The sequence below is a fragment of the Coregonus clupeaformis genome, unplaced genomic scaffold, assembly GCF_020615455.1.
Source record: "Coregonus clupeaformis isolate EN_2021a unplaced genomic scaffold, ASM2061545v1 scaf1535, whole genome shotgun sequence".
Taxonomy (NCBI): Eukaryota; Metazoa; Chordata; class Actinopteri; order Salmoniformes; family Salmonidae; genus Coregonus; species Coregonus clupeaformis.
Window position 1 is genome coordinate 107596 of NW_025534989.1, and position 18359 is coordinate 125954.

At 41.2% G+C, this 18359-nt stretch overlaps 2 protein-coding genes across 2 annotated transcripts in view; one reads left to right on the forward strand and one right to left on the reverse strand.

The window, feature by feature from the left end:
- The window catches only part of LOC121533089 (serine/threonine-protein kinase 10), a 35233-nt gene extending 19598 nt beyond the window's left edge, over positions 1-15635 (forward strand). Inside the window, exons 10-18 of the mRNA XM_045218378.1 lie at positions 50-180; positions 578-701; positions 1260-1439; positions 6422-6551; positions 9201-9325; positions 9710-9901; positions 10257-10382; positions 12411-12524; positions 12993-15635. Coding sequence (XP_045074313.1) covers positions 50-180; positions 578-701; positions 1260-1439; positions 6422-6551; positions 9201-9325; positions 9710-9901; positions 10257-10382; positions 12411-12524; positions 12993-13139 — 1269 coding nt within the window. The 3' untranslated portion in view covers positions 13140-15635. The remainder of the gene's footprint in view (positions 1-49; positions 181-577; positions 702-1259; positions 1440-6421; positions 6552-9200; positions 9326-9709; positions 9902-10256; positions 10383-12410; positions 12525-12992) is intronic.
- Positions 15636-15718: 83 nt separating this feature from the next.
- Positions 15719-18152, reverse strand: LOC123487220 (collagen alpha-1(XVII) chain-like). Its single transcript, XM_045218379.1, has 6 exons — positions 18012-18152; positions 17418-17612; positions 16941-17102; positions 16664-16744; positions 16428-16499; positions 15719-16213 (listed from the first exon to the last, which is right to left on the reverse strand). Exons 2-6 carry the CDS (start codon positions 17590-17592, stop codon positions 16167-16169), a joined length of 537 nt encoding a protein of 178 aa, XP_045074314.1. The 5' UTR covers positions 17593-17612; positions 18012-18152; the 3' UTR covers positions 15719-16166.
- Between the last annotated feature and the right edge of the window lie 207 nt (positions 18153-18359).

Sequence of the window (18359 nt, forward strand, 5' to 3'; positions counted from 1 at the left end):
AACTATGGTATGTTGATGCTATATTTATTGCCACCATTTTGTTTTTCAGGAAACCAAGCGCCAGAAGAAGACACTGAAGAAGACCCGTAGGTTCATGGTGGATGGAGTCGAGGTTAGCGTGACGACGTCGAAGATCATCACCGATAATGACACCAAGAATGAGGAGATGAGGTTCCTCAGGTAAAGATTCATTTACATTAATTTGCATTTTGAGCATTATGCATTGAAAATATGCCAGTACTATGCAAGGATATAATCCATCTCTCCTGCAGTATAAGCTCAAGCTTAGGATCTAACTGAACTGAATGAACTAGCGAATGTAGCTATTAGTACACTGAGTGATTAGTACACTGACTGATTAGTAACAACTTCCTAGTATTGAGTTGCACCCCCTTTTGCCCTCAGTTCATTTGCATATCAAAGTGCTACTTAGTTGCATGCACAGAGATATCTTGTTATATAACGTTCTCATTGTTCTCTTGAGAGACTCTTCCTTCTGCATTGCTTTGGGTTGGTTAATCTCCTTTTGGGGAAAAAGATGTTCCTCTCTCATAGTTTTTTCCTCCTCCTCTCTCAGGCGTCAGGAGCTGAGGGAGCTACGTTTCCTGCAAAAGGAGGAACAGAGGGCCCAGCAGCAGCTCAGCAATAAACTGCAGCAGCAGAAAGAACAGATATGCCGCCGCTTCGAACAGGAGACGACCGTGAGTCACTGTCCATTTTGTCAAAGCCTCAATGGGAGGTGCTTTGAGACCTATTGAAAGGTGTCATGTATTACTGTAATTCCATGTAGTGCTATAGTACTTTAATTGCCTATTCATGACCCAGGTCCCAGTTATACTGTGTCCAACCTAGCACAGTGACAGCTGATTGCCTACTGGTGTGGTCACAACCAATCCTGAAGGAGCATGCTAAACCACACATGACTTTGAAACACTAAGCTGAATGAACCCAGTAAGACCAGTTAGTCCCTGTCCAGTATTGCAGAGGTGTGCCCCGTCCACACCACACCACAGCTTCCATGTGCCTTTTGCTCCTTTTACGTCATGACTTATTTCTGGACTAGGTCAATCCTTCTGTATGTCAGTTAAACTGAACTGAATCCACTAGCCAGCCAGTAAATCCATGGCAGACGGGATGCCACTGAAATGCCATTGCTTTCTGTAATATTCCAATCATTCAATGATGACCAGTGTTTGGATACTAGTTCTATTTCTAGTGAAAGTGACGAACTGACACTGAATCAAAATGACATTCTACAGAGTAAGAAGCGCCAGTACGACCAGGAAGTGGAGAACCTGGAGAGACAGCAGAAGCAGACCATCGAGAGGCTGGAGCAGGAGCACACCAACCGGCTGAGGGACGAGGCCAAGCGCATCAAGGCCGAGCAGGACAAGGAGCTGTCCAAGTTCCAGAACATGCTCAAGAACCGCAAGAAAGAGGTAAGGAAGAAGGGGGTAGTGTGTGTTAGTGTTGCATGGTATACCAAAACATTGTTACTTTTTCGAAACTAGAACATGAAAAATGGTTCAGTACTAGAATTTTTGGTACTTTCGATACTTCTGTCAAATGTGTCTCACGTCGTCTACTGATTGAGAGAGGATCAAGTCTGTCTATCAGCACAGCCGATGTCCCCTTATAGTGCGAGCGGACCGTGCCAGCTCCACTTACTCATTGCTAGCTCTAGCCTGTCCTGAGGAACCACTGCACTCACTGGGAATCTGGGCTGCATCATGTTAGCTCCCCACTCATGCTGCACAGAAGTTAATATATAATGCAACACTTGAATAATGCAAACCAGCATGTAGAAATGGTGCAACTGTTAATTACTGTTTGCAAAACAATGTTAATTACAGGCTAGAACACTTTACAATGCAAGATGATAACGGTAGCTTCCAGCTTTGTAGGCTAACTTTTCTTGCTAGCTTACAGCTTAAGTTAACATCAATTCACTACCCTAGTACTTTGTTTGTGATAATATGCAAACCATAACGCAAAATATGCTGATTTCAAAGCTGATTGTCACCAACAAACCATACAGTCATTGCCAAAAACGTTATTCATTCACTTCGTCTCCCTCGCATCTTATTTTATAAAAGTACGCGCTGTGTCTTTAAGACTTAATGACAACATTCATACACAGTGACAGAGACAGGAGAAACCTGAGGCGAGGGAGACGAAGTGAATGAATAACGTTTTTGGCAATTGCTTCTTCTGTGCAAATGTTGTTGAGCAGTACAATAAAATAAGTCCCAAATGGAAGGGAAACTGATTGTTTTTCATCTGTAACTCCATGAAAACAGCCAAAACAAGCATGCACACACTGCCAGGGCCTGATTAATGCAGGTGCTTACAGGGGCTGAAGCCCCGGGGGCCCAAGCACATATTTCTTTTAAATATTTAAATGTTTACAGTTAACTATAAAATATCTAGGCCTATGATTTCTTAATCCGGCCCTGCACACTCCTGTTGAATATGTATTCACCTGTATTGTGAATAGGCCTAGGCTACATCTTGATTTACCCAGTTTATCAATAGAGATTTACCATTCAAATAAATGATTACCATTATGTTGTTATGTATTTAGATTGGTAAATACAAAGTCAAATTGTATGATTGTATAATTGATTCATTAATTCATACATGGCTATCTTGATCAAGTGCCATTCTGTAAATTTGGCTAATACGCCTGTTTTAGCCGTGGTATCGTTTTGATATCGAGGATCGTGATGGTATCGAGTACCATGATACTAAACTTGGTATCGGCATCAATTTCTTTGGTATCGTGACAACACTAGTGTCTGTGGTATGTGTATGTTGTAACTGAAGCTGTAAATGTCTGGCTGTGTGTGTGCTTGTGATATACAGTACATTTGTGGAAAAGAAACATGTTGATCCGTTTTAGATTAGATTAAGCAGCGATTGGACTCTCATTGGCTGTGTGTGATTTGCAGGGTTGTTTTCACTATAAAGTCTTCCTGTTACGTTTTACATTTACATTTTAGTCATTTAACAGACACTCTTATCCAGAGCAACCTACAGTCATCTTAAGATAGCTTGGTAAAAAAACACATATCACAGTTGTAGCAAGTACATTTTTCCTCAATAAAGAAGTTATCAGCAAAGTCAGTGCTAGTAGGAAAAGTCAACTAGGAATCGTTTTCTTTTCAACAACAACACTAATTGAAAGACAAAAATATACTAAGCTACTCTTGCAGAGATGAGTTGTCTTCCCAGGCTATAGATGAGCTATGTTGAACTGGATCACTAAAAGTATTTTAATATGCATGATGTACTGTTGAACTGGATCACTAAAAGTATTTTAATATGCAGCTGACAAAGATGATATATTCTCAATATCTTGTTTGGAAGGATTTCCCTTGTTGACCATTGACAGTGATGTGAATGTTTAGATGTTTATCCAGGTGCACCCCAGTTCCTCCTCAGTATTAATCCCTTAGTGTGCCCTCGTAAGAGGATAGCCCAATCAACACGACAATCCAATGCCTATTTATAGCGGCTAGCGTTTTACTGACACACCTGTGGTTACAGTAGATCTCTCTCATAGGGGTTTATATAACCTGTGTCTAAATCAGTCTGAAACTGCCACTTCTCATCACCTGATCCCAGATCTGTAGCCTATGTGCTGTAGCTAAATGATTCTGACGAGGCTATAGTCAGAGACTTTGGCTTATGCAGTACATATACACTACCGTTCAAAAGTTTGGGGTCACTTAGAAATGTCCTTGTTTTTGAAAGAAGAGCATTTTTTTTGTCCATTAAAATAACATCAAATTGATCAGAAATACAGTGTAGACATTGTTAATGTTGTAAATGGCTATTGTAGAATATCTAAATAGGCGTACAGAGGCCCATTATCAGCAACCATCAGTCCTGTGTTCCAATGGCACGTTGTGTTTGCTAATCATTTTACATTTACATTTTAGTCATTTAGCAGACGCTCTTATAATAATAATAATAATATCCAGAGCGACTTACAGTTAGTGAGTGCATACATTATTTTTTATTTTTTCATACTGGCCCCCCGTGGGAATCGAACCCACAACCCTGGCGTTGCAAACACCATGCTCTACCAACTGAGCTACATCCCTGCCGGCCATTCCCTCCCCTACCCTGGACGACGCTGGGCCAATTGTGCGCCGCCCCATGGGTCTCCCGGTCGCGGCCGGCTACAACAGAGCCTGGCTTCGAACCAGGATCTCTAGTGGCACAGCTAGCACTGCGATGCAGTGCCTTAGACCACTGCGCCACCCAAACTAATCCAAGTTTATCATTTTAAAAGGCTAGTTGATCATTAGAAAACCCTTTTGCAATTATGTTAGCACAGCTGAAAACTGTTGTGCTGATTTTAAAGAAGCAATAAAACTGGCCTTCTTGAGACTAGTTGAGTATCTGGAGCATCAGCAATTGTGGGTTCAATTACAGGCTCAAAATGGCCAGAAACGAATAACTTTCTTCTGAAACTCGTCAGTCTATTCTTGTTCTGAGAAATGAAGGCTATTCCATGCGAGAAATTGCCAAGAAACTGAAGATCTCGTACAATGCTGTGTACTACTCCCTTCACAGAACAGCGCAAGTGACCCCAAACTTTTGAACGGTAGTCTGCCATCAAGCTACTTCTCATAGACTTTGGCTAATGAGTTGAAACACAAATCCATATAAAATTCTTGCTGTTGTTTCTGTGTTGTTTCTGCTGTCACGATCGTGTGTTTGTTTGTGGGCTGCCTCGTGCCATAGTTCAAACAGGAAAGGCGACTGTCGCCCAGGCACAAGAGAAATGCTATCGTGAAACGGAGAAAAGAGGATATAATCACAACTCCACGTGAAGAGGTAGTTTGGTGTGGAAAACTTCTGGTGTGGCTTTCCTACTTGGACTGTCCCTTCAATGCCAGTCTACAATGCTTCTGTTGACTGCTTTCAAGATCACTGTCATTTGGCCCCTTTGGGAATTCTTGGGCTACTCTTTTTTCCAAAACGTGTCTTTTGTGTGGTTTGTTTTTGGTCAAAAATAGTTTGTATGTATTATTCTACAGTAGATAATTTAATTAAAAACATTAATCAAGTAGGCTTACAGTATCTTCCAGCGCAAGTTACAGCACAGTCTAACACTATTGATGTGTTTTCTAACAATCCACCCACCTGTGAATCATTGTGGAACACATTGCCTGTATATTACGGGGGTGTAACAGTGTGTCAGTGTAATGGTTAACTTAGCCAGCAATGTTTTATGGTTGAGTGGCTGATAATTAGTAGAGTATAATCTGTTCTGGTCTGCAATGTGTGGCCCAGGTTACTGTACTGTATATAGCCTGAGTGCCAGTCTGTTTGTGCACTATTGCCAACTCCTTTTCCCTTACGGTCATACCTAATAATGAGCGTTGGCAGTAATGCACAAACAGACTGGCATTCAGGTGATATGTTATGATTTAGTAGAGTATAGGTCTAATTTGTTGTGATCTACAGGGAGTGGCCCAGGGTATGATTAAATCTTTTCAGTTGTCCTCCTGCACTCTCTTCAACGCCCCCATGCAGGATGTAAGTTGTAAGATTTCCCCCTTGGTTTGAAATGTGTCCTCTTCCTGCTCTCTCACATGCCAGTGGATTCACTCACTGACTTTGAGACGGCAGTGTTTATATTGGTGCGTTTGTGTGAGTGGAATACCTTGTGGAATACCTTGTGTGTGTTCTCCGTTCTCCTTTCCTTAACACCTGGACTGATCGGTATGTGGAGGGCTGGTCTAAAGGGAATGCAGCAGTATTCTGTTTTGGGATTTGGCCTACACATTTCTATAGAGGAAACATCATCAATCCTAAACTTAGCATTTCAATCAACCTGGAATTTAGCAATGAACAACAACATTCACAGTGCACTGCCTATAAACTTATCAAGTCTGCCAGTCGACATCCGGTGCTCTACATTTTCGATGAACCAGCACATCTAGTCTATGTCCTATCGCCACATTGTTGCCAACTTCCACAGTGTGGTCCATTAACTCTAGCCATACTTATCCCCAGGTAAACTATTTTTTTGAATGGAAACCCATAGCCCAGACCCCATACAGTAGGGTTGGCCAGATTACATGCCTGTCCTGATGAGGGGGGTTACATCAACGAGATAGACCTGTCTGCCAGCCTCAATACTCAAAGGTGACTCTCTCTCGTGCTGTTGGAGTCGACTGGTGGAACTAGAGCAGTTGAGGTGAGGTGAAGACAGCCCATTCCAAATTGACGGACAGACATGTGTTGTTTGGCATCGGCAGCCTGTGTTGTTTTTTTGCCGTGCGATTACTGTTGGTTTGAATTGAAAAAATGCAGTGGAACTGGCTTCAAGGTCCAGAGTTGAGTTTGAGGGGTATAGAGATATTCTTTACTTATCCAACTGTCTTTCCCTCTTCTTCCTCAGGAGCAGGAGTTCCTGCAGAAACAGCAGCAGGAGCTGGACTGTGCCCTGAAGAAGATCATCCAGCAACACAAACACGAGCTGGCCACCATCGAGAGAGACTGTCTCAACCACAAACAACAGCTCCTCAGAGGTGAAGATACAGTGGGGAAAAAAAGTATTTAGTCAGCCACCAATTGTGCAAGTTCTCCCACTTAAAAAGATGAGAGAGGCCTGTAAATTTTCATCATAGGTACATGTCAACTATGACAGACAAAATGAGGAAAAAATATCCAGAAAATCACATTGTAGGATTTTTAATGAATTTATTTGCAAATTATGGTGGGAAATAAGTATTTGGTCACCTACAAACAAGCAATATTTCTGGCTCTCAGAGACCTGTAACTTCTTCTTTAAGGGGCTCCTCTGTCCTCCACTCGTTACCTGTATTAATGGCACCTGTTTGAACTTGTTATCAGTATAAAAGACACCTGTCCACAACCTCAAACAGTCACACTCCAAACTCCACTATGGCCAAGACCAAAGAGCTGTTAAAGGACAGCAGAAACAAAATTGTAGACCTGCACCAGGCTGGGAAGACTGAATCTGCAATAGGTAAGCAGCTTGGTTTGAAGAAATCAACTGTGGGAGCAATTATTAGGAAATGGAAGACATACAAGACCACTGATAATCTCCCTCGATCTGGGGCTCCACGCAAGATCTCACCCCGTGGGGTCAAAATGATCACAAGAACGGTGAGCAAAAATCCCAGAACTACACGGGGGGACCTAGTGAATGACCTGCAGAGAGCTGGGACCAAAGTAACAAAGCCTACCATCAGTAACACACTACGCCGCCAGGGACTCAAATACTGCAGTGCAGACGTGTCCCCCTGCTTAAGCCAGTACATGTCCAGGCCCGTCTGAAGTTTGCTAGAGTGCATTTGGATGATCCAGAAGAGGATTGGGAGAATGTCATATGGTCAGATGAAACCAAAATAGAACTTTTTTGGTAAAAACTCAACTCGTTGTGTTTGGAGGACAAAGAATGCTGAGTTGCATCCAAAGAACACCATACCTACTGTGAAGCATGGGGGTGGAAACATCATGCTTTGGGGCTGTTTTTCTGCAAAGGGACCAGGACGAACCATCCGTGTAAAGGAAAGAATGAATGGGGGCATGTATCGTCAGATTTTGAGTGAAAACCTCCTTCCATCAGCAAGGGCATTGAAGATGAAACGTGGCTGGGTCTTTCAGCATGACAATGATCCCAAACACACCGCCCGGGCAACGAAGGAATGGCTTCGTAAGAAGCATTTCAAGGTCCTGGAGTGGCCTAGCCAGTCTCCAGATCTCAATCCCATAGAAAATCTTTGGAGGGAGTTGAAAGTCCGTGTTGCCCAGCGACAGCCCAAAAACATCACTGCTCTAGAGGAGATCTGCACGGAGGAATGGGCCAAAATACCAGCAACAGTGTGTGAAAACCTTGTGAAGACTTACAGTAAACGTTTGACCTGTGTCATTGCCAACAAAGGGTATATAACAAAGTATTGAGAAACTTTAGTTATTGACCAAATACTTATTTTCCACCATAATTTGCAAATAAATTCATTAAAAATCCTACAATGTGATTTTCTGGAATTCTTTTCTCAATTTGTCTGTCATAGTTGACGTGTACCTATGATGAAAATTACAGGCCTCTCTCATCTTTTTAAGTGGGAGAACTTGCACAATTGGTGGCTGACTAAATACTTTTTTCCCCCACTGTACATCTCTCGGCGTGATACATAAACTATAGATAGGTACTCAGTCATAGCTCCTTTCAGAGGGGAGAAACCTGCCTTAACCACAAACAGAAGATGCATGGCTCTGTGTGAGATGCAAGTAGCACAGATGCAAATTGCAGTAGGAATGATACACGACCTTACAAAGGTCATAGTCACTACATAGAAACAGGCTACCCTAGCCGCTATCACCAGCATACTTGAAGGAAATATGGTAAACCTTACTGTTTGTGTGTGAGATGTAAACAGCAAACACACAGTGACATAGTATATAACTTAAAACAGAAGCTCTACAGAGTTCAACCTAAGGCACCGTCAGGCCTTGACTCTAATTGAGCAATAAGGCACGAGGGGGTGTGGTATATGGCCAATATTATGCACGACGCAACATGGAGTGCCTGGATACAGCCCTTAGCCGTGGTATATTGGCCATATACCACAAACCCCGAGATGCCTGATTGCTATTATAAACCTGTTACCAATGTAACATATATAAGTAAAAATAAATGTTTTGTCATACCCGTGGTATACGGTCTGATATTCCACGTATTTCAGCCAATCAGCATTCAGGGTTAAAACCACCCAGTTTATAATACCTATTAATGCTGAGAACCTATCATGAACTGAACTGAACAGCGGCCTACTAACTCTGCCTGATCAGATTCCAGTCATCCCACACTTCATACACATCAGCTTACAGAAATAGCTTCACGGAAATGTTCACCAGCTGGAGGCCTTTATGACTTGCTGGTATGAGCCATGTCGTTAGAAAGTGAAGGAAAATGAATGTCTGAAGCAAGTGTCTCACAAACACATTTCAAGCTAACCAGTTAGTCAAATCTAGTGTCCCATGACATGGTTTTTGGGTACCAAGATTCGTCAACATCAAATACAAAGGAATGCAGATGAATGATCTGATTACAATGGTGGGGTATTGTATCTAATAATAATATGCTGAACTTCCGTGTAATGCAGTGTTTCCTTGTACTGAGTGTGTGTTTCTGTCTTTGGTCCTTGCAGCACGGGAAGCAGCTATGTGGGAGCTGGAAGAGCGTCACCTACAGGAGAAACACCAGTTGTTTAAACAACAGCTCAAAGACCAGTACTTCATGCAGAGACACCAGCTGCTCAAGAGACATGAGAAGGTACAGTGAGGCTTCCAGATAGACAAACAACAGCTGATTCAGGATCAGATCTCATAAGCCTAATCCTGAACTGAACCACTAGGATCAAAATACCTGAACAGGTTGGGGGATAGAGTAAGGCATAATACTGAATGACTACAAGTTATGACTCATAACAGCTGATATTAAATCAGATTGGAAATATGCCTGGGTATATCTGTTTCTACATTCAACAATGATGCGTCATTGTTTTGCCAAATGTGGACTGTAACGTTGACAAGACAACTATTTGGCTAGCACTTTGGCAACTACTCTAATATCTTAAATATCTCATTTCTATGACAGCTAATGATGTGTTTCTGCCCCACCCCCCCACCCTTCCTCCCTCCCTCTCTCCCTCTGTAGGAAATGGAGCAGATGCAGCGCTACAACCAGCGTCTCATCGAGGAGATGAAGAACAGGCAGACTCAGGAGAGGGCCCGCTTACCCAAGATCCAGCGCAGCGAGGCCAAGACACGAATGGCCATGTTCAAGAAGAGCCTCCGAATCACTGGGGGCCCCATCACACCCGAGCAGGAGAGGGAGAAGGTCAAACAGGTAAAAGATAGAGGATATTCATAAAATACTATTAATGGCCATTTTGTTGGTCAAAAAATTAATAACTGTGAATGGAAACCTATGTATGTAGATGTTATTTTCAAAGTATAATGAGGGATTATAGACATTGTTTTCAGTGGAGAAAGAGGTAAAGTCTCTGAGCTTGTTGATCCAAGTCAAAGGGACTTTCCCAGGCACTGAAGGATTTAGTTGGATTTATAGTACTTTTGGCAATGCTAGGTCAAGCTTGAGACTGCTAGTGCAAATTAAGCATGTATCAAGTTCCAACTGTAATTGGGCCTATTTTAATACTCATGTGAGTTGAGTAAGTGAGATATTTCTGTGTGTTTGACAGTTTGCAGCCCAGGAGGAGAAGAGGCAGAAGAATGAGAGGCTCCACCAGCACCAGAAACATGAGAACCAGATGAGAGACCTGCAACTGCAGTGTGACGCCAACGTCAGGGAGCTGCAGCAGTTACAGGTACACTCTCAGAAATAAAGGTGTAGATTTGTTCCTAAAGGGTTACAACCGCTTGTCACTGGGGTGGTACCCTGTAAGGTCCTCCTTTGTACTTTTAGTTATAGGTACATAATTGTACCCAAGTTCAGACCTCAGATAGTAACTTTCTCCGCAGGTACAAAAGCATGCTTTGTGCCTTTTATATAGTGCCACCACAGTGACAAAGCCATTTGTTCCTTGTAAGTGGCAAAAATGGACCTCTACCATAGACCACTTAAAGTAGTACAACACTTCCACTCACGGGTGGCCAAAAATAACTATCTGAAAGCCACTCCCCCACTATGCCACGCCTCCAATACAATTTCCCAGTGTGCCTTGCCTTTTTGATTGAATTGTACAGTTACCATCCATGACTGTAGTTGTTAGTGACAGAAACATTGTTGTTAAGTTCATTCATTTTCAGACCTGTGGCCTTCACCAAGTGAGTTCCTAAGCATATATTATAATTTAAATGAAACTCTTTATGACAATACATTACATATCTCATTAGGGCTTATTTTGATGACTAGTTTTACCCTAATACAGTGTCCTGAAACCCTTGGTTTACAGGCCACATCAGGCCTGCTTGCAAAATTCTGGTAACATACCCAAAATTACCAGATTCTTGGAAAAACCCTGGTTGAAGCATTTCCTGCTTATTCCCTCCCGTTTCCAGTAATCTTCCAACTGGGATTTCTAGAAAATCTTGGAAATGTACCAGAATTTTGCAACCCTACCTGCAATTCATTTTATGCTGGCTTGCAAAGTGATTTGTAATTCCTATTGGAATCCAACCAGAGTTAGGATATCCAACAGTTAGAATTTTTATTCACCTGCAACCTGCATTCATAATGACTGCCAGAGTTAGGAAAATTTTGAGGAGACTACCTAAGCCATTTAAATTGGAACAACTATTTCAGTAACGGGAGAAACAAATCTAACTAACTGATTGGATTAGTTTAGAAAAATGTATGTTATTTATCTTTGTGTAGCATAAGATTAATCAATCAATGTACATGCAAAAACACAAATTTTAAAAATAATTCTTAAAAAATCAACCTGCAGTAGAGCATGCTGGGAAATATGATGATAATAATTATGGTACAAATGTGCCTTTTTGGGGTACCACCCCAATGACAAAGCAATTAGTTCCTTTTAGGTGGCAAAAATTCATTGTACCCTATGGTGGGTATTAAGTGTATTGAGGGTACACAAAATATGTTTGTACCCTGGGAAATTAACCTTCACATTGTACCCCATTTTTGAGAGTGTGATGATTATACATTTTATATTCATAATATAGGTTATAAAAATGTACCATTATACTCTTTATCTGCACATGTACCCTAAAAGGTACCGAACACATGTACCCTAAAAGGTACCGAACAGTACCATGTGAACTCCCGAGTGGCGCAGTGGTCTAAGGCACTGCATCGCAGTGCTAACTGTGCCACTAGAGATCCTGGTTCGAATCCAGGCTCTGTCGCAGCCGGCCGCGACCGGGAGACTCATGGGCAGCGCACAATTGGCCCAGCGTCGTCCAGGGTAGGGGAGGGAATGGCCAGCAGGGATGTAGCTCAGTTGATAGAGCATGGCGTTTGCAACGCCAGGGTTGTGGGTTCGATTCCCACGGGGGGCCAGTATAAAATAAAAATAAAAAAACATGTATTCACTAACTGTAAGTCGCTCTGGATAAGAGCGTCAGCTAAATGACTAAAATGTAAAAAATGTGAGATCATTATGTGTACCTCTGAAGGTACATTTAAGCATTTTTTCATCTTGTTGTACTCCAGGGAACAATACTGTACCCTTCTTTCTAAAAGTGTACGGTATAACATATACTGTATAACACGAGCATGCATGCAGGCACGCATACACACACACACACATATCAGGGAATCTGCAATCGCACGAGGTGCAATAGAAAACGCACACATTAACACACACACTTGGATTCATCTATGATTCAGTACAGCGTGTAACACCCAATGTGTGCGCTGTGTGTTTCAGAATGAGAAGTGCCACCTCCTGATAGAGCATGAGACCCAGAAGCTAAAGGAGCTGGATGAAGAGCACAGCCTGGAGCTGAAGGAGTGGAGGGAGAAACTACGACCCAGGAAGAAGGTAGCCATTACACCAGTTAACCCCTGAAAGGAAATAATCTCTCTTTCTGTTGAATATTAGGCAGAGAATATTTGGCACATGTTTTGTTTCTGAGGTGGAGGTACTTGTAGTTCAAACACATGGCGGTAGGTAGGGCAGGAAGTAGCCTAGCGGTTAGAGCATTGGGCCAGTAACCGAAACACCGCTATTTCGAATCTCCGAGCTGACTAGGTGAAAAATCTGTCCATGTGCCCTTGAGCAAGACACTTAACCATAATTGCTCCGCTGATAATGCCTGGCTGTGACCCCACTCTCCGAGGGTGTCTCAGGGGGAATCGAGATATGTAAAAAACACATTTCGCATTTCCATTCCACAAATGCGTATCTTGTACATGTGTGAAACAGTACAAATATAAGCAGCCACCAAATTATTATTATGTAATCTCTTGCTTGTGATCCACTCACCAACCATATGTCTGTTGACCTTAGGCTCTGGAGGAAGAGTTTGCCAGGAAGCTTCAGGAGCAGGAGGTCTTCTTTAAGATGAGTGGAGAGTCAGAGTGCCTTAACCCCTCAGCCCAGAGCCGCATCTCCAAGTTCTACCCCATCCCCAGTGTCCACTCCACTGGCTTCTAGAGGTTAACCCTATCATGGCACTCCGGATGGACATAAACATATATGCACACCCACATATTGAAGGCACACACAACACACGATGAACAGATATACACACTCCGGATGGATACACACACACACACACACACACACAAATAGACGGGCACACACACACACACTAATAAGACTGAGCCTCTGCTGCCTTGCCCCGTCTCCGCTGATGATAATCAGGGGGACGAAGGGGGATATCTCCAAGGGGTGTGTTTGTACCCCTCTAAGGGTGTGTGTACCCATCTATCGGTTTCTGGAAGAGGATGGGACAGTACCCCTCAAGCTACAGACTGTGTTAATCATGAAGACCCTTTTAATGGTGATCTGTTATATAATTTACCCCTTTTTCATTGTATAGGGTCGTGTTCAGTCGGGCACACCGTAGCAAAAGTTTGAATCTGTGTTCTTATTGTAGAAGTAGTACCTCCCCGTTTCACTCCATTTCAAAACGTTTTCCACTGACTGAACACAACACGTTTTATTATTACTGTCTTATAGCTTCCTCTTTTGAAATGAGTTATGAAGGAGATTCCTGACATTATGCATTTTCAAATTCGATACTTTGGCACCATGTTACTCCAATCCTTGCCTCTAAGTCACTAAAGTGTCTCAGGCAGATTTAGTATTTTAATTGCTGATTCTTTTTAATTTGTGAATCTTATTTTTTTCTTGAATAATCTAGTGCCTGAATAATTTTATTTAAATGGACTGGCTTTTCAAATGTAAGCTTCCTCTGATAAAACAATTGCTGCTCGATTTTTATTTCATTAGTTATTTGCACTAAATAAAAAGGATAAAGTAAAATGTTATACCACTGAAGTCCAGTATAATGTACTTATATATTCAATATCTATGGTGATGTTTGAGAGAGCTAATGATATGATAAGAATGTACTTTTGGTTAAAGATGAGCAGCACATTTTTTATAATGAATTTTGACATAGGCATGATATATTTTATATGCATCACACATATCTTCATAAGATATTGAATTTAGTTTCCAATGGACTAGGGAGTGACTGCCTGAAGTTGTGCATGGATTTGAATGCAAGTTCAACTTCTTATGCTATAATTATGGTATCAAATGTTATTTTTTGGAGCTTATAAACAACAGTTTGGGATTTCTATCTTGTCGGAAATGGTTCCTTTCTTCTAGCCTGGGAGTCCAAACTGAATCACTACTTTCACTGTTGTTTTACTTACGGAGTGATTCGGTTGAGATTCTCAGGCTAGTATCTTTCTTCAGGTTTCATGAGCATGCCTTTCATCTTCAGCACAACTCTTGAGATTTGTTTTGCTCTTTTTGTAATTTGGCGTAGTCGGCAAGTGCCCATTTTGTTTTAGCATATCAAGGAGGGGGTATTAAAATGGTGTTTGTTTATATCCAGACAGAGACAAGGTTTTCACTGTGGTTGCTGAAATGGCGTTGTTATATAATTCGATAGAAATCTTTGAGGACCTATAAGGAGGTCTGTTTTGTTAAACTTTCATGGCAATTTTTGGTATGTCTGTGTATTATTTTAAAAATTGCCTCCCAGTAATAAGGTATTATTTCATTACCATATTCATCAGTTGACCTGCATGGCTTTTGGGTTTGTTTGTAAGGAAATTATGATACTGTTTTATTATCATTCATACTAGCTAATAGCCTTAATGTTTTCAACAAAATGTATGAAGATATGGTATTCATGTTGTGGCCCTCTGTGTAGTTATTTTAATCAGACTTAGTTCAAATCCCGCCCCAAGTGATCTTTATATTCGTATAGCCTACAGTATCATATTCAAATGTTTGGTTCATTACTTATTTAATCTAAAGATAATGAATGACGTTATCATGAGTTTAACAGTTTTGATAACATTTTCAGAACTACAGTTTTACCCTATTTTATCATAGATATGCACCTTCAATACAGTTGAAAATAATTTGTTAAAAAGGAACTGTTGGACCTGACTGGTTTAGGCCATCATGACCTCTGATTGGTCTATTTGTCATCTCGCCCTTTTCTGATTGGCTTCAGGAACAACAATCAATCAATGCTATTTTATTTTAATTGGTCTGTAATAGTGGCAAATAAAGACAAAACATCATACACAATGAAGGAGTGCTGTGCACCTTTCACAAAATGAAGATACTCTGCCAGTAGCTATTTATGTGGAAATGTATCTTTACTAAAGTACAGTATTGTAGTTTCCTCAATTGTCAAAAAGTTCATTTCAAATCTGAAATTTAAGCTGAATTGAAAATATAATTGAATACCAATCATATCACTATGTGTTATGTTATTAGTGTCATGATTTCATTCTGATTTTCACATTGTATCATGATTGATTTCAGAATGTTGTTTGAAATTGAACTACCATGATAAAAGCATGTGCATTTTTAAGACGAGTTTACTTTATAGTTTATAGAATGCCTATGTACTGTAGATTTGCATTGTTCTGTAAATAAACAATTTCCTGTATACAATATTGTGTACTTGTTTGTTTCTTGAGTGAGTCTATAGCAACAATGAACAATGTGAACCTTACGTTCCACTTTGAATAAATAAGTTAAAACTAAGCTTCATTTTGTATAAAGTGATACCAGTACATTCAAAGGAGATTTTGACGATGTTTTTGGTTTTGTTCGATATCAAAGTCCAATAACGATAATAGCACAATAGCTATTGAATAGAAATAGCACACCCTGTCATATTTTTCACCACATAATTGAACTATTTTCACTATCAACATGCAAGGAGGTGAATTGGAAAGAAACCCCATATCAAACACTATAGTAAAAATAGATCATAAATACATATTTACACACAAATCAACAACACAATACATCAGTGCATGGAATACTACACTGTTCAACAGTCTATCCTATAGAAAACTATACATTTAAATCAGTAATGTCTCCAAGGCATTAGGCTCCAAACATGTATGCTCATGAGTCATGACATATTTCGTCGGACTTTCATTCACCTTCAATGAGCATTTATCAATAATTTGTTTCTCAAACACCGACATTCCTCCTTCTGTGCGTCACAAGTGTGTATTCTCCTGAGGAAAAATGTGAAATCATAATGAATCCGTATTCTCTCTTTTGCATAACTAGGTCAGATAGACACAGCATGCATAGCAGGGACACTTGTATTGAGGGTACTATCATCATAGAATTACATGTAGTATCCCTAGAATGGATCCTATTGTAGCAACTTAAGTATGTTGGTAAAGAGAAAACTTGAATAGGATCTCTGTGATTAACATGACCTACCTTTCTCTCCCTTTTCCCCCATTTTCCCCTCCAGACCAGGGAGGCCTGTCCTTCCTGGGATGCCATCCAGTCCTGGTTTACCAGAATTCAGAGTGAAAGTGTCACAATGGGACTTATTTTATGACTTTGTCTCGCCTGATCACCAAAGTGGCTTAACACAATGGTTTACGAAGACCTGGCAAATAATCAAGAGCGCAACTCTAATGATTTAAAAGGTGTAATGGTTCAAAAGGTACCTCTCTCTCCTTTGTGACCTATATGTCCTATGTCCCCTTTCTGTCCTGGCCTCCCAGGGGGTCCCACAATGTTTCCATGGGCTATGGAGGATACATTATTATTATTAATTTCATATACAGTTAAAGCTGCAAGCAGCATTTGGGGTCCAAGCACAAAGGCAAAGCCCCACAATGTTCAATTGTAAAAAAATTGGACATGACAACTAGTACGGTTCTTAATTAAAATGTATAATTTGATATTCGTTAATGAATTGCATTTATACTGTATTATTCTCACCTCTGATGTATTCCACAAGGTCAGTGGCGTTACTATGGGAACCAAACACATGGCTGAATCCTGGAGCACCGGGTGGGCCAGGGGGTCCTGGGGGTCCTTGAACAACCTGTGACTTCTCCAGCTGAGAGCGGTTCTCAACCACGTCCCTCAAAAGACCATGGGCTACGGGATGGGATACAATCAAGATCAGAGATAGCATATGCATTTACATCCAATGACCAGCAAAAGTAGGACTCTTCATTCATTGTCGATGGTCGCTATCTTTACTTATTAACATGTGTGGCCCATTGGCATATAAATGGAATTACTAGAACTGGCATTCCCATTCAAGTCAATGTGCCATTCCGTTGATCCATTGTCATTGGAAACAAATAAGATTTGAAGAATTTTGTTGAAATGTTGAGTTTAAATGTGTCTAGCGCTGAAGAGTATATTGTAGCACTGCGATGACAGTATTGGATATTCAGTTTCACTTACACTTGATGTAGTCAGTCACTCGGACCGCTATATTGGAGTAGTCTGTCTCAGTCTCAGCCAGCCTTCTTCCCTCGTTGGTCCTGTGGTCGAAGACGTAGCCGTTCCCAGAGTCACCCTGCTCTCCCTTGTGTCCCTGGGGTCCAGGGGGACCTGGGTGGCCTGGGGGCCCAAACATGCCCCCTCTTAGACCATCACCTGGAGAAGAAAATACAATATGCCAGTTATACCTACTGATACCCACTGATCTGGGGCAGTTACTCAATGCCAATGACAAATGATTGCTTTGAAATGAATGGGAGTCTGTAAAATCTCCTGGCAATGTCTATTTTTCTTTTTAATAAGTAACCTTTTTATCTTGGGGCGGACATCCATAAAGTGATGTAATTAGGCTAACCTATTGTACAGGCTTGAGGCGTTTCAAGTAATCTATTCACTTTTATTTCCTGGTTTAGACCTACAGGGTGGATAATGGTAAACTAACTATTTCTGTACTGCTGTAACTCTATGAATCTTTGGAAAGTACTGTAATACCATATCATTATCCACTCAGTAGAAAACCATTTATGAAACCGTTATTGATTTGACCATATTCACTCTGTATGTAGTCCTTGACCTCCTCCAGCCTGTATCCAGAGCCGCTGTAGGGGGCCAGTCCTGAAGGACCGGCGGGGCCTTGAGGGCCAGCGGGGCCTGGGACACCAGGTGGACCAGGAGGCCCCTGAGTGCCCAAGATGCCTCTGTTGATTCCAAGATGGCGAAGTAGTGCAGTCCTGTTTCTGTCGTGTGTCTGTAAATAGCCTGTAAATACCCAGTTTTTTTTGTATTTTTCGTACATATTTCCCTATCAGACTTTTCATCCTTCTACAAAATATACTTTCCTGCAACCCGCCTCACTCAATGTGGAACGGATTCTATTATTGACTTACCTTTTATCTAGAATCT

Excerpts from the sequence above, each read along its gene's own strand:
- LOC123487220 (XM_045218379.1), bottom strand. The coding sequence starts at position 17,592 with ATGTTTGGGCCCCCAGGCCACCCAGGTCCCCCTGGACCCCAGGGACAC. Across the intron at positions 17,103-17,417 it reads AGTGACTGACTACATCAAGT|CCCATGGTCTTTTGAGGGAC; the intron begins GTAAGTGAAACT and ends CCCATCCCGTAG. Across the intron at positions 16,214-16,427 it reads GGGGGAAAAGGGAGAGAAAG|GAGAATACACACTTGTGACG; the intron begins GTAGGTCATGTT and ends ATTTTTCCTCAG.